At 38.4% G+C, this 22,403-nt stretch overlaps 1 protein-coding gene across 1 annotated transcript in view; it reads right to left on the bottom strand.

Annotated features, from left to right (window-relative positions):
* Window positions 1-2,993: 2,993 nt before the first annotated feature.
* Window positions 2,994-22,403, bottom strand: part of CRY1 (cryptochrome circadian regulator 1) — a 37,791-nt gene continuing 18,381 nt past the window's right edge. The window contains exons 2-14 of the mRNA XM_084292360.1: window positions 20,399-20,507; window positions 16,647-16,789; window positions 15,184-15,368; window positions 13,784-13,872; window positions 13,059-13,199; window positions 12,633-12,944; window positions 10,126-10,277; window positions 9,817-10,019; window positions 8,972-9,073; window positions 7,036-7,131; window positions 5,809-5,880; window positions 5,603-5,710; window positions 2,994-3,603 (exon numbers count right to left, since the gene is read on the bottom strand). Coding sequence (XP_084148486.1) covers window positions 5,607-5,710; window positions 5,809-5,880; window positions 7,036-7,131; window positions 8,972-9,073; window positions 9,817-10,019; window positions 10,126-10,277; window positions 12,633-12,944; window positions 13,059-13,199; window positions 13,784-13,872; window positions 15,184-15,368; window positions 16,647-16,789; window positions 20,399-20,507 — 1,708 coding nt within the window. The 3' untranslated portion in view covers window positions 2,994-3,603; window positions 5,603-5,606. The remainder of the gene's footprint in view (window positions 3,604-5,602; window positions 5,711-5,808; window positions 5,881-7,035; window positions 7,132-8,971; window positions 9,074-9,816; window positions 10,020-10,125; window positions 10,278-12,632; window positions 12,945-13,058; window positions 13,200-13,783; window positions 13,873-15,183; window positions 15,369-16,646; window positions 16,790-20,398; window positions 20,508-22,403) is intronic.

Here is a 22,403-nt window from a genome sequence, read left to right as displayed (position 1 = left end):
GCTCCACACTTTGGTCCCAAGGAACCGAGACAACCTGGGAAGCATTTGAAGTAGCTAAAAGCTTGACCACAGTTTCAAAAGCCAGTTTTTAAAGTAATCTCTAGGTTAAATGCATTTAAGAAGAGAATATATGTTGGTTTAGTACAGCAAACATGGCAGCTTTCCCAAAAAGCAACTTCAAAAGAAGCGATTTGGTTTCTGACTTCTGGCTCCCCCTGAGCGATGCCGAGAGCTTCGTGCCAGGGGTCCAAGCGCACCACTATGCGCCAAAGCCCACCTCCATCCTCGCTCACAAAATCCTTCCTCTGCCGTGGAAAGGCCTTGTAAGCTGCAGGGCTTCGTGCCAATGCAGCTCCCAGAGCACCATCTACAGCTCAGCAGAGTGAAAGCAGGCGGAAAGGAGGCGAGTTTGGGACAGCTGTATGATGCCATGAGCTCGCCGGAGGCAGCCACACTTTGTGGCCCTCTGTAAAGAGAGAACCTGTGATTTCCAGCAGCCTTTTATACTTCTTTAGCTTTTAACACAGTAAATGATGGATTTTTGCTTTCATCTCCTACTCAGAAAAATTACTTTGTTCCGAATTTAAAGTTTCAGCAAATAAAAACAACTTCAAGCGCATACATGGCACGCAACGTTTTAATTTGCCATAAAGTTAAGAACTATCATCTTAAATTAACGCAGTTCAGAGAACGTAATAAGTAGGTGACGACAAGAGTTTTGCATAGAACGCACATCAAGAACTTGGAGGGGTTTTGTTTTGTTCTGCATCACTTTCCATAGTCCCAGCTACACATATCCCACGCTACAGCCTTCAACGCGCTTGCAGTGGCTGCGGCAAACCCGGCCGTGATGGAAGTCCGGCTTCAAACCGTGATGCCATGAGGGTACCTGACTTCATCGCAACCTGCCCTTTTCTGACAAGGTGGGGAGATGGTAAATGCCTTACTGTTTTTATGAGAAATCCCATCTGCGTGGCAGGAGCTAAGTTACAGGAAGGCTCGTGTAAATGCCGATTTTCAACAAAAAACAGTCAGACTGTATCAGTAAGCCCAGCATTTCTGATTTTTGACAGGTCTTTCTCTCCTCAACCTAAACTAGCCAAAGATCCCCCTTTCAGGGCCATCCACAGTTTGCTCTGGATTTAACTGTTTTCATTCCCCTCCTTTTACAAGCCTCTGCCAGCAGCTAGCACCGGCACTATGAGATGGCCAACCAAGGCCCTCTGAAAACACTCAGTTCCTGAAGATGCTTACACTGACATTTATCTTTTATCGTATATCAGCTACAGTCATCCTTTCCTGGGGTTTGGTTTCCAAGAAGCCTTAGTCTGTAACTCTACCCTATCCCCTACCAATTCAGGGTAGGGGTGACTACATCCCACTAGGTCAGAACTTCAAGGAACACTTGAAGCTCCATTTCTCTACTGTAAATTTGATTAAAAAACAGTATCATGGTCCTGGTTTTGTTTGTTATTAACCCATACTGGATTAATAACACACAGGCAACTTCCCCCAAAAAATCACAAAGGGGTAGCAGGGGCAGGAGGAGAATGTGACAAACCTCTTCACCGCAGGTCTTCAGACTTGCCTGCACCAAGAGGAATCCTTTTTATAGCATTTGAGGAGGGGGAAAATTAACTTACCACATAAATGAACTCCTTGGGAAATCTTTTTACATATTCAACTTCCAGACTGTTCGGGGGAAAGATGATATTGAAGTGTACTTTCTTACCTTGATTAAGTTTCTTTGTGGGATATTCTTAGGCCATACATTCAGAAGTGCTAGGTGGAATATTTCATTTAAATGGCATGATTTCTTTCCAGTAGAAGCTAACAGAAAAAAAATAAAATCCAACAGAATCTTGTCTGACAGAATAAGTCATTTCCTGACACATACTTTTAGGACTACTGTAGTCTTTTTTTTCTTCTCTCCCCTCCAGACTACTTAAGCAAACAGAAGAATTGTTTATTTTACTGGTTACTTGTGTCACTAAGAAACCTCTCCACTCTACTTGGACTGAGCTGTGGAAAATACTTAGCATCTGTTTCTCCATTCTCAGTGTTAAGATTTTTCCTTGAAGATTAGTCAAAGATTCTCTGCCTCAAGACAAAGAGCATGCCTGTATTTTTTAGTAGTACTTTTGATTTTGTTATTATTTCCAAATCAGTATGCAAGGATATTTACATTAACTTACTGTGCAAATAGCGATCTAATTTCGTAATTAGAAATCTAATTATCATCTAAAATCAGGAATATCCAGAATCATGGCAGCTAATTCTGCACCAAACACAGTGCTGAATATGTTGTCAGCCCCCGAATCTGATCTGAATTATCTCCAAACCAACACACAGAAGTACCCCATGAGACTGGAAATCAATCTTGTGATACTAAGAACAGATAATTAACTCCTCCCACATAAAAATAATTTCAGCATCCACTCAAATAGGTAACTGACTGCCTTATATGTTTAAATGTAGTAACTCAGATTGCTTCTTTGGAGATCTTAATAGCCTAAGAAAACATTTAGATACAGCTTCTCTAAACATTTCAGACAGATGCAGAGTATTGACTGAGTAGCTAATAAACCTGATGCAGCTTTACACATCAACATCCTCAAAGAACAGCAAATTAGCTGCAGTGCAGGAAGGACTGCCAGGCTATCAAGCAAATTCCATTCATAGCACAAAAGACACAAAACTGGACTGTGAAGAAACACCTAATAACTTAATTGTGAAAAACATCTGATGTTCAGAATAGATGCACACAATTTCAACAAAGGCCCATATAATTTGAATAGTGTTTTGCTTCAGTGGCATGAAAGTGAAAGTTAATAGTTCACTGTTTGTGGCTTCCAGATTAAGTCTAAAAAATTACATTTCCCTCCTTTTTCCCATTTTGCTTGGAAATATGTTCTCAAACAACAGCACACATGAAGACATGTATCCATATGTAATTTTTTAATAACAATGTATGTCATTACTGAACAAGGCAACTGAGAAATACAAGGACTGGACATATACATGAAAATTTTACAATTTGACAAAAATTGGCATATGACTTATATACAGATGCAATTAATGAAGGTTACAATTCTACTGTATTTGATTAAACACAGTCCTAAGCACTTACATTATGAAAATTTGAAGTTGATCATACAGACATCAAATTCTGGGATCTAAAAATAATAGCAGTTTAAAAACTTCAAAGCTTTCTATGTCCATCCATTTTACAGAACATCACTACAGCTCTTCCTACAACCATATACATGAAAGATTATCAAAAATATATTGATGGGTCTATCACTAATCATGAATGTTTGTATTTACATTAAGTTAGCAAATACTTCACCAAATAACTTTATATACAAAACTCAATTTGTCCTTTGTGAAAGAGTCATTAAAAAGTTAAAAACCATAGAAATGCCAGTTAGAAACAACGCATTCCAAAAATTGAACTTGTTTACAACAACTGAGAACAATTTAAAATAACTTATGAAAAAGTATGTTATTTTAGTACAAGTACTCTCACAACTCTTTAGTTCCAATACAGAGTAGCAGAAACTTCATCCGGGGTGTTGAGTAGTATCTTCTCTTCCAGTAATGCTGCAAGAAAAAAAATATCTTAAGCACTTTGTCATGCAGGCTTTGAAAAAAGGCAGAAATAATTCAAGGAAAACAACTCTTCCCCCCTTCTCTGTGCAGTAAGCCTTGTCCCATTCATACTGGCTCAAATACTCTGAGTTCTCATTTCTTACTCTTTAGAGACCAAAAGGGGAAAACAAAAACAAAACAAAACAAAAAAAAACAACCCACAGCCTCTGTAGCTTAACACTATTCAGAATGTGCACACCCTTTTGCCAGCAGTGTTTCTGAATATGTTCTTGGCTGATCTTTACATTTGACTGTCATGCTCTCGCAGCACGCTTTGAACACCCCTAACAAAAGTCAGTCTTCTCTGCCAAACTAGGAACCCCTCCAACCTGTCTCTCAATTGAAAAAGAGCTTAGACAGGAACCAGACGTTCACTCTGCAGTTCACTCTTCTACACAGACACGAGCACCTAAGGAATTCTGGAATACAAAACATGGATGCTGAATGAATCTACACATACTAAGGATCAGACATCTACTGAAACATGGACTCTTGTAATTGCATTCCACTCAGGCACACTGAAGTACCAAAATACAATTTGAGAACAGAGAAGCACGGTTTACAGCACTCCATGTTTGCGAGAAAAGATCCATCAGTTTCTGGGGTTTCAGCTCACTTCTTCTAGAAACAAGCAACAGGCATTATGGAAACAATGCTGTGATTCTTCGCTGCACTGAATCAGCGCAATACAATTGTTCATAATGCACTGCAATGACTTTGTCAAAGTGCTGACACCACATAACAAGCAAAATTAGATCTTGCTGTCAAAACCAAATGAAGTAGATTGAATTTCCCTTTTTACCTCTAGAGATGCTGAATGCATTTTCTATACTTGCTGCATGGAATCCCTGCCTTCCAATTTCACCAGTGCCTCACATATTATTTTTCTTCTGTATTCTTCAAACTCCATAATGACCAACTCTTAAACCTCTTTTATGAAAGATAAGGATGGAATGGCATGTCAACCACCTTTAATCTAGACAGCCACACTCTTACTGTTGAATCTTGTCCCCCCTTCTTTCAGACAGACCTCCATTCTTGATTTCCTCTGAAGTCATTACTCTAACATGTCTTGCAGGTAATCTTCCTCATTTCTTTCAGCTCATGCTCACTAGGAGAAGGGGTATAACATTTTTTGTCTGCTTTTCTTTTTCTGTGCTGTTCCTAAGTATATTTATCCAAAACACAAAATCCAGTTAACTTCTCTGTTGATGACTACACACAAATCAAACTGCTTGCACAATTTCTGCTTCCTTCTACACATTTTCACACCTATTCACATATACCCAGGAACACATCCTTCTCCAGATTCAAATACTTTCTACCACAGCTTTCTTGACAAACTTTGTCCATCTGAGCATCCTGCTCAGGTTACAGACCAATGTCAAATGCCCGAGTCTTCATATCGTTCTTCTCTCTAGATCTTCACATCCAATAACTACAGCAGCATTTTGCACTCTTTTATTGTGTCTTTTGAAAACATGTTCTCCTTAGTCCATTTGTATGTCTAAAACTCATCCAAGCTCTGAGACTATCCTTTTAGGCTGTGTTAGTCTCCTGATTCAGGTCACTGTACGCTCACACAAACTGTTGCTGACACAATTTAAGGCAAGATGCAGGAGCATAGAGTAACTGAAGCTACATAAACAGCTCTGCTAATGTGTAGAAAACCACAGTTCAACCATGTCCCTTTCCTTAACTTTCCTTAATACCTCAAATAATGTGTCCAATAACCACTGGCCTACTTCTATTTTTATAACTATTTCTGCTCTCATACCTCATAAGCTCTCCAGAGCAAGGATTTTTGTTTGTTTTTGGTCTGTACAGCACCTGCAACTGAAAGATCTGGAGCAAAAATTTAAGATCTTTGCACTGCAGCATAGTACACATGGTAAATCTGTACAGTAATTTATTCATTAACAGGATAAATTTAAGGCTTTGCAGTTCTTACCAGTTCAATTTGTGCTCTGTCGCTGGACTTTTGGCCCAACGCTCTGAGTTTCCTCTTCTGGATTTGGGCGTTTCCCTGCACTAATACCAGTACCAAGGGATGTTCTTCCTGATAATTTAAAACCGGTATTTATATCAAGGATTTATACCAAGACTCTATTATACTTTTATATATTCACTTTTTTTTTTGTTTTGTTTTTAAATTACCTGCTTGCAATAAGTGTGATTGTTGATTGTCTCCATGGGCATAGTGTAAGATACTACTTGCTTGACAGTAACCTGTTCAGATACAGTAGATATTATAACAAATAAAATCCAGAACTGCAAATCAGTGCAGTTACGTTCCTTACAACAACAAAAAAGCCAATTGATTTATTTTCCTTCATCAAGAAAAATCCTGCAACACCATCCTGAATGAAAGAGTTCTTATCTCAAAAAAAAAAAAAAAATAATATCCTCATAACAGAATCTATGGCAATTAAATAAAAATTAAATAAATATGCACAATGAAAAATACAGTATGTGCATGCATAGTTATGCACTGTATTTGTAGGAAACAGAAGTTAATGTGTTTAAACATTAATATATTCTACGTTGCTATGAATTTTTATTATTTGTACTTTCACATCTTCTCATCGTCTAACTATTCTTTTATAGAAATAATAGCAAATCCTTAGCAAAATTATGCTGTAGAAAAAACATAAGTAACAAAAGATTTTAATTTTTTTCTGGCTCGTGTAAGCTATCCACTGGCAACCCTGACATAATGCATTATGCATCCCATATAAGTAGTGCAAATTAGCAAAAGCAGTTGCAACATTTCTTATTCTGTTGTGGTGTTCTGGGTATTTAAACAAAACAGATTAGTCTTTCGTGACCAGTAAACATACAGCGTCTGTTAAGACTGCAAGGAAGAGACAGTTACGCTAAATTTGCTTGCAACGCTGACCTACTACAAACCACATCTTCAATCACTGTGCAAAGCAACTAACAATTATGGAAACAAATTAAATGAGTATCCACACAAGATTGTGAAAGTTGATTACACATGGAAAGAGTGGTAATGAAATCAGGGAAAAAAGATAACATGCAAATTTTGCAATCAAATGCATGAAGTGAAAGTTTGTCTTCCAGTATTGTGCATTTGAAGTAGCCTAGAATAATGTTCAATAATTTTGTTTAGTCACGCTTGTGATCCCCCCTTCAAAACAGAAATATTATTCTAGATGAGTATTTGAAAGATAGAAGTGACAAGACAAGCAAGTTTACTCTAAGACATAATTTTTATGTTTCAAGAACAGAAACAAGGCCAGTTCCAAGTTATAGACAGCAGCTGCCACCAAAAATTCATGCATTTTATATTTATGTTTTGTCTTTTTTTTCCATAGTTGTGAGAACCTGGAGATCCTCTACAGACAAGCACTCCCGTAATACCTTGCTGCTGAATCCCACTTGTTCCTGCATGAGAGTCTCCCAGGGCACAGGTCTGAACACCAACTGTCTGACCATCACCAGTTCCCAGTTGAGCTCCTAGTGAAGCAGGAAAAAAATGTAAACAATTAAATTTGGGAATTTAAAAGACATCCCTCCACCTATATCCCCCTTCAAGAGGTAGACTGAGCATGGCTTTGGGTTTGTTTTGTTTGTTCTTTTCTGTTTATTTGTTAAACTACCTCCGAACAGGTCCAAAGTTCTAATGGTTTCAACTTTTCAAATTCAAACTTGCAAATTTGGATAAACGCACAGTAACCTCCTACAAAATGTGTAAGTTTGATACGAAAAGTAAAAGTAGACCATGCATATACACATACACTTGAAAGAGTGTACATGCTAGTTGTTTAACTAAGTCCTTCTTACCTTCTGAATCCCTCAACTTAAAAGAAAGAAAAGCCCAAGCACCCAGCTTTAAGAAGTCTAGACTTCCTTTCTCTAATGGTAAAGTCCACCTTCTGCTGCAATTTGCTTTTAACTTTGACCAAAGCCTCAGGAGAAGATAAAAACAGTAAATTTTCAGTTCTGTCCTAGCCTTTAACAAGGAGGAGTCTAAGGTATACATAGCGTTCAAGATGATGATGCATCAGGGATTTATACAGAGTTAAAAACATCATAGAATTAACTAGAATAGCTGACTTGGAAGGGACCTGCCTGACCACTTGAGGACTAACCAAAAGTTAAAGCATATTAATTTAAGGGCATTGCCCAAATGCCTCTTGAACACTGACAAGCACGGGGGCATCAACCACTTTGCCAGGATGCCTCTCCCAGCATTTGAACACCCTCATGGTAAAGAAATTTTATTACATATTAGACTAGATATTAGGAAAAGTGTCCTTATTTTGGCTGAGATTGAGTTAATTTTTCTCATGGTGACCCGGGGTGATGTTGTGTTTTGGATTTAGGAGAAAAATAATGTTAATAGCACCGATGTTTGACTTGTTGCTGAGCAGTGCTATCAGTGAGTCAAGTACCTGTCAGCTTCTTGTGCTGCCCTGCAGCAAAGAGGCTGAGGCTGCACAAGAAGCTGGGAGGGGACCACAGACAGGACAGCTGACCCCAAGCAGCCAAGGGATAGCCCATGCCATAGGGTGTCACGCAGAACAATAAAACTTGGGGGGTTGGCTGGGAGGGTGGCAAGCAATTGCATCGTGTATCATTTGTTTGTATATATATGTACATACACACACATTTATTATTATTTTCCCTTTCTTCTTCTGTCCTATTAAACTGTCTTTATCTCAACCAAAAGGTTTTACCTTTTTCCAATTGTCTCCCCCTTCCCACTGCTGGATTACACAACATGAAGTCCCAATGTTGTATTTTTTTTCCTTAATAACCTGTTAATCTTGGTATGCTACATTAGGAATATTAATAGCATAAAAACTTTCATCAAAACCATTTGATAAATTCTGTATTAAGTTCTTACAGACACTGTCAATCATACTGTTGTTAGTGCTATGGTAGATTCCAGTAAGCAATCTAATGCTGACGGAAGAAAATTTACGGATTAACAGTTCTGATTTGAAAATTCAAAAATCACTACTTATTGCAGATATCAGGATGCTTGGATTTCTAAAAGATCACATTCTAATGCTTTTGAAATCAAACCCTTTGACACACATTAATAAATGATTTGGGGGGAATAGAAACAGTACAAATTTTTCTTCTATGTTTGAGATTAAAAAAGATCTGAAGATGTCTTTATATAAATACTGCCAAACAGCGAAGAAATCTGAATATGCATAAGTGATTTGCACTGAGAACTGTCTTGTGAGAACAGCTCTTAATTATACATAACGGCAAAGGCCTTATAGAAGATGTTTGGGCAGTTCAGTTCCAGTACTTCCATGTATGAAAAAAGAATTTGACTGACCTCCTGTACTACCACAACCAGAAACGCTTTCTCCTGGTGAGAAGCCCATTAGCCCACCACTTCCATTTCCGTTTGGATTAGAAGGCACTGTTGCAAGAAGACCTAAGTAATGAAATAAAATGTAAAGACAAAAAAAAATTAAAAATAGCATGCTTTGTTACTCATGAAGGCCAATTCTCCATCCTCACCCTGAGCAGTTTACCTCTATAACAGAGCATCTCTCCATCTCCCCTATTGCTGGGATCTTGCCAAGTAATTCTAGCTCATAATTACTTAGTGGGCATTTTCCATATAATGTTCTGTATAATTTTTCCAATATGCATTAAAGTATTCAACATACTGCACTAGACTGCATTGCATCCTGATTCAATATCCATTATTAACAGAACACAGACTGCTTATACATTTCTGAACCACGTAAATGCACGTGGTTTGCTTCTCACAGCAAAGGGGATGGTTTTTGCTAACTAGGAAGAATGCTATCACAGCTTGCATCAGCATCTGAGCAACAGCACGTGCACATATATGCTATGACTGAAGTTATGAACCTAATCACCGTTATTAAAACTTAGCTGTACAGAAGTATCACAACACTCACTCAACCCAGTTTACCCAAAAGCTTCCATAAACCTAAATAAAAAGTTTTCTGGAAAAGATTTGGAAACAGACAGCCCAATCAATCCCTTTTTGCTCTTCTTGGGTACATTTAATATTTTCATATATTTGGATATACAACCCTGGTCACAACACAGACCTCACACCTAACTAACCATGACTATGGAATGAAGCTATTAATTGCTAGAAGGAGAGAGAAGTTTTCAAATAAATAAAGCCAATAGCCATACCCAGTCCTCTGTATCGGGAAAGCTGCTGGTAAATTTGTTTCATCCTCTCAATATTCAGACGGCTTGCTTCAGCATGATTTACCATTGGTTTGGGATAATTAACTCCTATAATACATTTTGCAGCCTTCTGGATGCTCTCTGGGGCATTCCAAGGATCATAGATGTATTTTGCAGGGAAACCTCTAAGTACAGGCAAGTAACGTCTTTAAAAAAAAAAAAAGAACAACATTTTAAATATCAAGCTATTTAAGCTATTTGACAATTTAAGCAACGTCTACAAATTACTGTAACCTCTGGACTGTGAATTACCTGATATAATCTCCATTTGGGTCAGTTCTTCTGCCAAAACCCACTGGACAGTAGCAGTGGAAAAACTGCTGAAAGAAGGAACTACAGGATAACCACATCCAGCTCCCAGCATTCACACTCCAGTCTGCATCAAGTAAGAGCTCTTCAAAGACCTTGAGAAATCAGAGCAACAAGTTAGTGTGAACACAGCACATCTCTGAAACACCTACATTTTCAGGAGCTGTTCAGAGTCTTGGATTTCAGCAGAGTAAATCCAGCTCTTCCACATGGCAGCATTCTTTCTAAACTGGCACATTCACAGACTGCTGAGAACACAAGTACAAACACTTACCTAGGCATCAAAGTCAAGAACAGAAGTGATAGCCCATTTTGGCTTTTAACCTGTAAAAAAAACCTTGTAGACATCTCAGAAAAGTAAGACCAAAAAGTTGCACCTTTTTGCTTAAACACATCCTTAAAAAATAAAACCTCAAAGGATGGCAGGAGTCTGATTACTTCTAAGTGTATTTGTTGGTTCTGGAAGAGCTGCCACTGCACATTGCAACTTCCTCAAGTCTTTGCTAACTTCCACGAAGCAGGAAACACAAACACACAAGGCACATTTCTAACTGTTAGTCTAAACACCTCAACTTGTATAGCAGCTTTCACTAGGCAAGGAGACCTAAGAGTAAAAAATCAAGAGTTTCAGGATAGTAAAAACATTCAAAAGCTGTGATCTTGAAGGCCACCAGTTAATCTAGTAAGTCATGGTTTTGAGGATACACGTTTAATGTAAACATCTCCAAGAATTTAAAAGTAACAAATGAGGAAGCTGATTTAAATCTGGAACTCAACACTTGCAAAACATTCAAGTTCCTAGCACTGACTGTTTATTACTTGCTTTATTACTTGTTAACAGAGACAAGCCTAGTGTGCATAACAAGAAGCTTCTTTGCTCAATAGTCATATCACTAACAATACAGGCTAACAAGAAATAAAGAAGCCTTAATCTTTGAAGAACTTGCATACTTTTTTTTTTTTTTAAATAAAAACAGCACACTGAGTAGTTTTCAAAACAGATACTTACTACCTATTTTCCAAGTTCTGATTTTCCTTTCAAACTTGCATTGTCTTCAAAAGTTCCAAAAAAAATGCCACTTTCTTTACCCTAAGACTCTGAAACTTAATGTTAGTATTGCCACCCAAACTGAGCTAGTATTTTTTCCAAAATAGTCTCAATAAGGCAATACTGTTGAACAAGGATTTCTCTCTCTAGATATGTTCGTGACAGCATTCATACTACAGTATACCATGAATATTACAAAAGTAACATTGCCTATGTATCTGCAACTACTAGTAAGAAAAACCCTATTATTCAAAACAATTTTATTTTGTTTATTTATTTATTTTTAAGTAAACAACCTATAACATAAGATCTTTAGCTGAATGCTAAATGCTAGCACACAACTATTCCACTAGATGCTGCCATGTCATAAGACTTCAGAAATAACATTTCCTTGGAAAGCCAGATTAACTTTTGCTAGCTAGGGACATACGAACTAAATATCCTTCCACTGCACAAGTCTGGTCCCCCATACATCTGTATTATTTCAAGAATAGGAAAAAGTTGGCACTCATCTGTAATACAGTTTCTTCATTTGGCTGAATTACCTATGCATGTTTATCTTCAATGTCTGTATCTATGAACTGCAGGAGGAAAATTCCTAAGACAGCTTAGTTGTTGTGTAACCGAGACTTATTTATTTATTTTAAATGGAACATGTTTATTTGCAGCTGATCTGTGGAGCAAGGTGAAGTTTCCTAAGATTATATACATACATAAATGTGAAGTTAAAACCATGATAGCAAGTAAATTATTTTTTAAACTTCAGAAATAAAGAACTATTTTGTATTGATTATTATCATTTAGTAAAACAAATGCCGTCCTTCCAGAAAAAAAGTAAAACTGATTCAAATGCTAAGATGAAATTTCTCCATTCTTTTCTTCAGAAGACTGACATTTGCACTTTGAACTTCAACATTTCCTGGACACTTCCATGGAATTAATTGCACTGAAACTACAGCTAAATCACTTGCCTATACTTACACTTCTAACATTAGGTGAACGGCCAGAAGTGTCTGAAAAGACACTTAACTATTAGTTTTTTTTCCCCTTGAATTCATGTGTTCTTTCTTAGCAGGGAAGCAAACAAGATGTGAACAGAAACTGTGCATGCAATACAACTGGAAAGAAGTTCCAGTTACAGGAGTAAACCATACTTACTTGTCAAGACTTCAGAAGAAATATCCAATTTAGAAGAATTGCAGACCTGTTCTGATTGCACAAAACACTCTAATATAAAGGTGTACTCAGTAGGCAAAAACGTTTCTGCCACTGGTTTGATCAGAACTGATTAATTTTGTCCGCAGTTTAAGGCGTCATATTCAGCTTAGTCATTTTGTGGATACCATTACTGTGTAGTGTATCTGAGGCTTCAATGTTAAAATGCAAGGAAGAGAAACAATACCTTCATTCCTTCTTCCCAACTAATCCAGAGGTCACCTCGAGTCAAAAAGCATGCCACAGCATGCCGCGCTAAATGGTGAATCCAGCCTTCTTGACGAAGCTGCGTCATAATTGCATCAATCCAAGGGAAACCTGTCCTGCCTTCTGCCCACTTGGCCAAAGCCTCGGGATTTTTATCCCATGGAATTTGAACACAGATAGGATTCCCCTCCATTTTATCAAACCGTGGATTGTTAGTCGCCGCTGTGTAGAAAAATTCACGCCATAACAGCTGGCCATAGAGGGAGAGGGGAGGGGAGCTGTTCTTTTTTACCTGGAGATCAGCATCAAAAGGAAAACATTTTATTAGGAGAAGGTAAGGAAAAAAAAATAAATCAATAAATCTATGTAATCTATGAACGTGCAGTTATCCATGTAGAAATCATACCTTTTTGTACAGGTCCGTTAGCTTGAAATAAAAGAGACGACAAGACAAACAGCCAAAGCGGAGGTAGGGACTAAGCCCAGTAGGGCTTGCCAGAAGGGAATTTGCGTTCATTCGTGGCCTTTCAAAGTTTGCTACCCAAGCCTTAAAAAAAAATCCAAAACACAGCAATATCAGTCTACAGAGTAGGTAGCAAAAAAAACATGAAGAGAGAAATTGTGCACTGTCTATAACTGAATCCAGACACTAGACAGGTGATCACACTATCTTAGATCCAAGATAAAGCAATCAAACATTCAAGGGGTTCCTCCTGAATGAGTTGAGCCTCTAGAAGATAATTCACCCCGATGCAGAAGACACGTTTCCCAGAACCAGCTATCCTTTCTTTAAATATAAAGGAAACCAAGAGAACTAACAGGACATTATATTTCAGAGGAATCCCCTTTCAAAAGGGGTAAGAACTATGTTTCACATAAAGTAACTTCCAAAGAAAAAACAGTTCAATTCTTCAAAGTACGAAATGACAGACTTTCTCCAAAATTTAAGAGAAAACCTATCTTTTAAAACTACAAAACAGCAACTTGATTTACATTATTATATAAAGGCCTTGAGTATAGGTTTGCTTTTGTTTGTTTTTTTAAACTTCTTGCCCAATTCCTTTTACATTTCATTGCAAAGGGCAACTATGTTTTCCAGGTATGTCATATCTGCAATGATTTGAAACATACCTTTCGTTCTAAATGTCTTTCCAGTCGTGTGAGAGCTTCTGTTTCTCCCCCAGGCCATACTGCAGAAGGCAGACCATCTGTGTCAAAACCTGAAAAACAAATTAAAACAAAGAAATTCCTTGTTTGCCTCTACTGTAGGGCAATAAAATTCTGGCATATTGACACTCGGTGACATTTTATTATACCCTGAGCATAGCCTTAAGTTGGACATGTGGCAAAGTACAAGTCTTGTAACAGTACACAATCAAGTCTTATCAAAGCCCATTCAACACCTCTAACTTGCAGAAAAAAGCAGTTTTTATATTCCATTATCAAGCTTAATACTGAATTACCTTTATTAATTGCACTTTTGTTTTGGCACAAAGAAAGAAAACTTTCATTTTCCAAATTATGTTCACATTTCCAGCTCTGCAATATCTGGGCTAAACCGCAAGTTTCATTTTTTTTTTAATACTACTAAGAAGCAAGAATTGTTGTTATAATTTACAGAATGCTTGAAAACTTTTTGCATTGCATTAAAAGCAGGCATGCGATCTTCAGAACTAATACACTCATTTCATTGACCTTGACATAAATAACAGATTGGGATTATGGTCAATTTGATGATAAATAAGTACTTCTGCTGCAGAAGAAAGAAGAGAAGGTAAGACTTCGTTCCCCTCTTTTCACCTTCAAAATGCTGTTCACCAGGAACATGAGATAACATGTCCACGTACAGTTTAGTAAGACCCTCCTTTCTTAAAAAGGCTTTAAAAGCAAAGTCTGTTGTAAGAGAATTCAAACAGACTAGACAGAGCTGCAAGAGCACAGCCAAAATCTGTCCAGACTCTTTTGTTAAAGATTTAGTAGTCATACCACATCTGTTTGCTTTTTAAGTGGGGAGCTGGTAGGAAATCAAAATATTATAGCTTGATAATATTTCTCAACATTTACAGAAACAAGAGATTTTTTAGAATCTTCTAGAATAATTACTTGCTTTATTGTGATTTTTTTGGCATTACAAGACAAGAGCTGTAACTGTAAAGGGTCAGATCAGTGACATGAAGCACGAGGATACCAAATACATTTAATAATCTTTAATACTTCACTTTGTATTAGTTTGTTGATGATGATTTGGTATCATCAGAATAGCTATGCTGCACTACGGGATGCTAAGCAGTACGTAGGGCAGTTTAAACTATCTGGCCTACCATTAAAAAAACAGCAGTTAAGATGTACAGAGCTCTTTATCCTTTTCTTGTTCGATTTGTATGTCACAATTGGCATCAGTTTAACAATTAACCATAAACAGACCCTCTCTCCTGTGGTTATTTTTATTTATTTATTTATTAAGTATTATGCTTCCAGTGATAGATTACATCTTTCTTGTTGCACAATGTCTAAGCAGTCTCAGAACATACCTAGCTCTTCAAGTGATGGGACACCGTATTTCTCGTCATGGTCATCAGAAACCGGAGTAGTACATTTTTCCATTACTTCGGGGGTTATGGTCTCTACTGGCATCTCCAGCGGTTCCATTCTACTAATTAGAGTCTGGAATCGCTTGTAAGTAAGAGGTGGCTGTCCTCCGTTTAATTCTATGATTCTGGAGTTAAAAAAAAAAAAAAAAAAAGAAAAAAAAAAAAAGGAAAGAAAAAGACAAGAGGTATGTCAGACAACGGCATATTACAATGCATTGTAAAAATATGTTTTTTATATACATTTATTGTGCAAATTGTATAAAACATACACACCTATACACATGTGGAGAAGAAATTTTTACCTGCCTCTAGCATGCTATAAAGAAAAACAGATACTCATGGTAATTCAGACGGTTTCAACCTTAACTTTACACCGCCCTTTTTCCCTCCACCAGGGAGACATAAATCAACTCTTAATAACCAAATCAATTATTTTTAACTCCTGGGTTGAGGAAAGTCCCCCTGTAATGAACACAGACAGCTTGAGGCAAAGAAAGATACAGATCAACCAAGCAGATGAAAGACCACAGCTACGTAGGTGGGTTGGGTGTATCTTTATTAGACTATGCTATTTGCATAAAAATGCATTTTTCTATTCTGGTATTGAAAAGAGAGCTGTTTCCATATTCTGCTTTGTCAATCTTTAAATACATCTGCAATCTTGGAAACAAGAAAGCTTCAGGTGTGGGGGAAGAGGGCATTGGGGGAGAGAGAATTTTTCATCTTAAACAGTGGAAGAATTCCCTGTCCTCTCGTATGTTTAGCTGCCTCTCATACATGTGGCTTCTAACAGAAGAAAACTGGCATCTACCACAATAAATTACTCAATGTCAAGAGAAGCCAAGTCATACTTTCGAACAGTTTGCAGATTATGTTTCTATAATAGGAAGCTAATACTAATCCATTTAAATAGATCTCTGGCAAACTATAAACAACACATTAGGTAATGCAACACAGGGGTATCAAACAATCCCCAATGAGTTATTGGATACAGAACTGGGAGGAAGCAGCTCTTCAAAAGTTAAGAACTTTTTGCTAACTTGCGTACAAACAAGCGACAAAGACAGAAAAATCTAAACTAACCAAACAACTAACAAAAGCAGACACCAGTTGTGAGAAGTTAAAGGTGTTTGAACCACCTCACTATGAAGTCAGATAATTAACCATTATTTTCAAAAGAACCCAGAAGTCAAAGCTATAATTCAGTTTTCTGCATCAATTTTGGAGTTCCAAAATTCTACTCAGTACGTAATAAAATTTGCACGGATAGACAAATGGATAAAAAACATGAAAGTAATTTGTAGTCTTGCTAACTCTAAAGCACTCTGCACAGAAAGTAACACTATCTAAGCAAATCCTGCATACCTTTTTTCTTTCTAAGACCAGAGATAATGGTAACTTACTTGTCTAGGTCATATAACGTGTGGGAAATTCGAACAATGACCTCCACTCCAGCTTCACTAGCCAGCTTCTTAATTGCTGCATCTCTCTCCTTCCCAAATGGTTCAGAGTCATATTCAATTGAAAGTTTCGCAATGTTCCATTCCTGAAACACAAAATAAATACGTGGTCCTTCAGCAAGTCAGCTGCTTGATGGAGGGGGAGGGCAAGGAGAACGGGAAGGACAGGATGCAACACAGCTACCCTCTGGGGATAGCTGTCAGAAGTACACAAAGGTGCAAAACAGATTTAGGTAGGTACAGACTCCCAAAACTAAAGCCCAACACTTTGGCTTCTAAAGAGGAATCATGCACAAAGAAGCCTTTATTTATCCATCCCATTACACGTCTGTGAAAGTTTTTAAAGCTCAGCTCTCAATTCAGGATCCATGTAGCTTAAGAGACATAACAGAAGGCAAGTATGACGCAGGCTGCCTCCTGGACATTCTCCCACAACAGTACTTTGCCCTGCAGAAAAGCTTTTCACATGTGCCTGTCAGCTTTAACAGCAGAGCTGAAGTTTTTGGAGAGAAACTAATTCAGAGGTAACCGGATTCTTCCCAGAAAAGGGGGAGTGCAGTGGAGCAGCAACTATTTCCCCCCTCTCCAAAACCAGACACCACCACACATTTTCCCTTCCTGTTCCAAATCCCCAACAGGAAAGTCTTCCAATTCTCAATTAAAGGTCAAAACATTTGTCTCTCAAGAAGAGGATGCCATCAAGCCTAACATCCTTGATGTCACAGGCCATTTAATTTTACCCACAGGTGCTGCCACCAAGCCAGCAGTAACAGATGGGGGAAAAGAACTGAAGAAAGGCTCCACTAGGGACTATGCTTTGTGCAACAGGAGGAAACTGGTAAGGTGGTAATGCACCAATGATCCTAGAAAGCCACCCTGCCAATGAAACTCAGAGGAACACTTTTCTAATCCCAGATCTCGTAATCAGGTGATTTAAACCTACCAGCCAGACTATTTCAGACAACTGGATTTACACCAGAGACAAGGGTACTCAACGCTGCTCACCCAGGGTGCTGCTTCACTTCTGGACCCTCTAGCTCTCTCCTAGATGAGGCCCAGGTAAAGTCCTGGTGGTCTATCCACACATCCTATGGAGTGCTTGGCTCTTTCCACCCCAAAGTCTGCCAGCAATGACCCAGCAGGCCCTGAACCCCTTAGCAACCTCCCACACCTTTATGCAACATTTATTTTTCCTTTTGTTGTGTAAAACCACTACCCGACCATTTGCAGCATTTTTTCCCTGATTTTCCTTCTTTCTTCTGGCACACTGAAAGGGAAGCCATGAAAATTGTGTCCAAGGAGCAGAGCCACATCACACAAGGAGCCAAGGAACTTTGACACAGGTGTGATGTGATCACACCCAGATCACGTTAGCATGAGCCAGGCACTTACACCAAGGACACAAGTCACTCTGCTCTGCGTGATGGATGCTTTTAGCAACACTGATGCATTTAACGAATTAGAGATTGACCCGATTCTGTTTTCTTCAAGTCAGTCCCAAAGCACCAAAGATAAAGAACAGGCTGGAATAAATTGAAGAGAATAAGGCAAGAACCCATCAAATTTTGGTTGGTTTAAGTTAACCAACAGGTACGACATGGATGTCCACTACTAATGGAATTTGAATCCCTGCAGTCAGATGGCAACACCTTTCTCAAGTTACTTCAACAAAATAAATCTAAAATAATTTTGCAAAGACCTGCAGAATTCACTGGTAAAAATATTGTCTCTGTGCACTTCTCCACAAGATGACAAGCTGCTGGTGCTATCAGCAGCACTATTAGCTAGCATTGCTGACAACACACAGCACTGAATTCAGAGATGTAAAGGGTGCAAAGCTCCACTGAGGGATTCTAAGTGGGTGGGAAAGAAAAAAGCAAACAATTATTTATCTCTATGAAACATCCCAGGAGTCCTTGAGGTCTTTTGCAAAGATAAAATTAGATCAGTGCTCTGTCTTCTGAACAAATTGTTCTTCAGCCTGTGAAAATGAGATATCTATCAAACAACTGTGAAATATTCATTCCCCACCCAGGAACCAGCATCTACGCTGGGAATTCTGACACAAGGGTTTACAGAAGTTCCACCATGTCCTACCATTATTTGCCTGAAGTTATCCTCTTTCAGGCAAAAAACCATCTGTATGTGTGCTTTGCACAATGAGGAAAATGACATACAACAAAGACAATTCTTGGCAATTTGAGGAACCAGAAGACAAACAGACGTGAACATTCTTTGAATACTATTTGCATGACAAGTTATCTTCATTTCCTTCTCAGCAGTTAAATAACGTTCTGAAAGCGCAGCACTCTGATGCCATTAAGAATAGAAAAACCAGCAGTTGTCAAAGTGGCCACTGAAGAATGTAGGAAAACTTCTCGTCGGTGTCTCAAACCTAGAAGCTACACACAAAGCATCAAGATCTTTGTCCCCAATAAATGCAATCAGTGTGTTAGGAAGGTAATGACCACTTTGAATTCCCAGGTGGGCTGCAAGCAGCAACTAACATCCCAGTGCTCCTGCAGGAAGTTCTTCACTGAGTGGAAACCAAGCAAAGACCAGCTGGAGTATCAACCAAGCAGCACTTTCGCAATTAAAGGACAAGAGTGAAGACCAAATCCATTTATTTATTTTTTAATTTTAACAGCTTGGTGTTACAGACTTGAGAATTCAACTTATCAAATAGACAGTCTCTTTGGAAAAACAGATTTTATTTACCCCCCATCTTGCTCATTTCCATCACCTCAACTCAGTCATTCCACAAAACTTTGAAAAATCAATTTGCAAAATGTTCATTTTTACTATCCTATTATAGTGTTATCATCTTCGGTACACTATTATCCAGGTAAGATGAATTAGTATCAGTAGCAATCCCTCAGTTTTAATTTGTTCAATAAGACCCTTTCCTGCAAAAGCCTAAAACTTTAATTATAAATTGCCTTTTGATATTATTAAATAGTCTGTGAAGAACAGGCATCAGAGCAAATTAAAGTTGAGAATTTTCAATTTTAAGTTCAACTTTACCATTCTCTACATCAAGAACAACTGCAGGTTACCAAGTATATACTACACTTCAGAATAAAACTCGGCCACATAGATACTAGGCAAGAATAATACTTAAAAATTGAACAGACAACCCTGCCCCCTGCCTTTAAAAAAAAAAAAACAAACTAAGCCTATTACTACCAAAAAAAAAAAAAAAAAAAAAAAAGAATCAAACCACTTTTAATTGCCAAGAAGTTACCACACCAGAGAACCGGCCTAAATAAAGCACAGCTCTTACAGGTCAGGCTTTGAAGCTGTATTCACGTGCACAGAACTATGTTTCTGTATTTTAAAAGAAACTTGGAAAGGAAAACTTGGTAACACACAGCACCTACAGTTAGGAATCCATTAGAAATTAGTCATATTTCTGGAGAGAAAAAGAACAAGAACTGTGAGGTCTAAGAGGAACCCAGTTTAGTTGGTGGTATGCACCTTAGAGGGGGGTGCAAAATCCAAATAATTAAAAGAAACCTGAAAGAGAAATTGCAGCAGTACGTTAAGGATTTGCATAGATAGCAACTTGCATTGAGGGATGCTCATAGAAGAAATATTCCTAGCTGAAACAAGTTTAGCAGTTATATTTATAGACAAACCAACTGCAAGGTGAAAAAAACCCTCTACGTTAATTTGTATGCATTTCTAACATTTACCTTAAAAAGTCTGGGGAAAACATCTGCTGGCTGTCCACGAATTACAAACAAGCGTGAGTTCAGTTTCCGTAGATTGGCATCAAGATCCTCAAGACACTGAAGCAGAAACCTGCAAAGAAGCGTAAAGAAACATTGACTTTCTGAGGCAGACCAGACAATTTTACAGTAGAAGAAGGGAACTATGAGGAACAACCCAACAAAGATTATCAGATCTTCAGTATTTAGTGCAGATTTCGGTGACGCACACATGCATGTTCACGTCCTAATTACACTAGGCTTGTAGTAGTTCAATAGCTTAAATATACCCAATGGCATGTGATTCAAAAAAAAAAAAAAACTCATTTAAGTTTTTACTTCAACGCTATTCAGTTCTGGAATTGGCTAAAAACATACTCAAGCCTTAACCAAAGCAAGGAGTGTCTTTTCACCCCCAAAAAAGCAGCACACCACAGCAGAAAAGCAGACAATCAGCTGTTGGCATACTGCTACGAAACTTAATCCAAGGCTCCCTTACAACACAGCAGCCCGAACTGTTTCTAAAAACAGCATTACCAGAGGACTAGATGGTCATGACTGACCCTCTGGCCTTCATTTCTAAAAATACCCCTCTGTATAACGAGGAGTGCCACACACGTGGGCTATAACTTCACCGGGATTTTTAACAAACAAGCCAGCAGAGAGAAGAGGAACAGGGAGGGAGCGGGATGCTGCAAGCCTGCAAGGGTTCAAGGGGAACAGGCAGTTGCAGAAGGGATGTTGAGACAGGTCCACGTGCACAAAGAATTACTGGTGGGGTCAGGAACTAAAGGTAATGATGGGTGCAGGTTGTTTTGGGGAAGACCAAAAAAAAAAAGTGGAGAATAAAAAGGAGATCTCATCAGGAGCTGGTCAAACTCTCTGCTGGGCGTTCCTGCTTATGATGGTGGTGGTGTCCTCCAAAGCCTGAGCTAACTAGGGCGTCTATGGACTGGGATGAAACCAAAACACCTAATTCTCTCCCTGTGCTAAATTTTGGGTTGAAACAACAGCAGGGTAGTGAGACCATGGAGGAAGCTATGCAGTGTTTAAAAAGAAACTTGTGTATACCCCATTAGAAACCATGCAGTAGTCATTTCAGTGATACAACCTAACCTACAGTCACATCTGCTTCCATTAAAGAGAATTCGGGCCCTAAGTCACTTCCACATCAACTTTGGAAAGCACAGCTTCATTTATTTTTGTTTTTAAACCCAGAATTACAGTCTCTCTTTACTCTCACCCACCTCCATGCTGCTCCCAAGGAACACGTGTGTTCACATCGACTTCACAAATCTCTCTCTATCAAGACAAACTGCAAGAGCATCCCAGATGACTTTGGAATAATACAGGAAAGATTTGGTTTTGTTTTATTTTAAGCTTCAAATCACAGAATACAGGGAAAAGGTATTCAGAGAAACTGCTCATATGAAATGTCCATAACTATTTCAAAGCAAAAACTGGCCTCTCAGGAAATGATCAGCTTTTTCCTATCTGCATCTCAGTTCCCTTGATTTTCTCAATGTTTTCCTGCTAACTGATCACAGCATACAACTTCTGGTCTGGACCTGGCACCAAATCCTATTCAAGAAGATTACATGCACTGACCCAGTCTTCAATTCACATCCAAAGACCCTAAACTTGCCCTTAATACTGGTTAATCTCTATTTTGTTGGTTCCCTGTACCTCCTGTTACCTCTCGACTATCTCGTACCACACTCCTGCATTTCCATCTCCATAAAACTCTTCCATGTATTTAAAAAGAACAAACAACAATGGTCTAAACTCAAATTGTTAAATATACGTAGGCAGAGAGTGGGAGAGCTGAGGGGGCGTGGGGACGAGCTTCACAAAACCATCTCCCCCCAGCCGAACAAAACCAGAACAAAACCCCAAATCCCAGCCTGGGCAATGCCTGGCACTGCAAGCACATTGTTCGGAGATAAAAACCAAATTAAACCCTAGCGACCCTGTGGCATTTGCAGCAACA

The sequence above is a fragment of the Netta rufina genome (assembly GCF_964035555.1).
Source record: "Netta rufina genome assembly, chromosome: 1".
Taxonomy (NCBI): domain Eukaryota; kingdom Metazoa; phylum Chordata; class Aves; order Anseriformes; family Anatidae; genus Netta; species Netta rufina.
The sequence above is the reverse complement of the archived record's forward strand: the minus strand, read 5'-3'. Positions and strand labels throughout refer to the sequence as shown.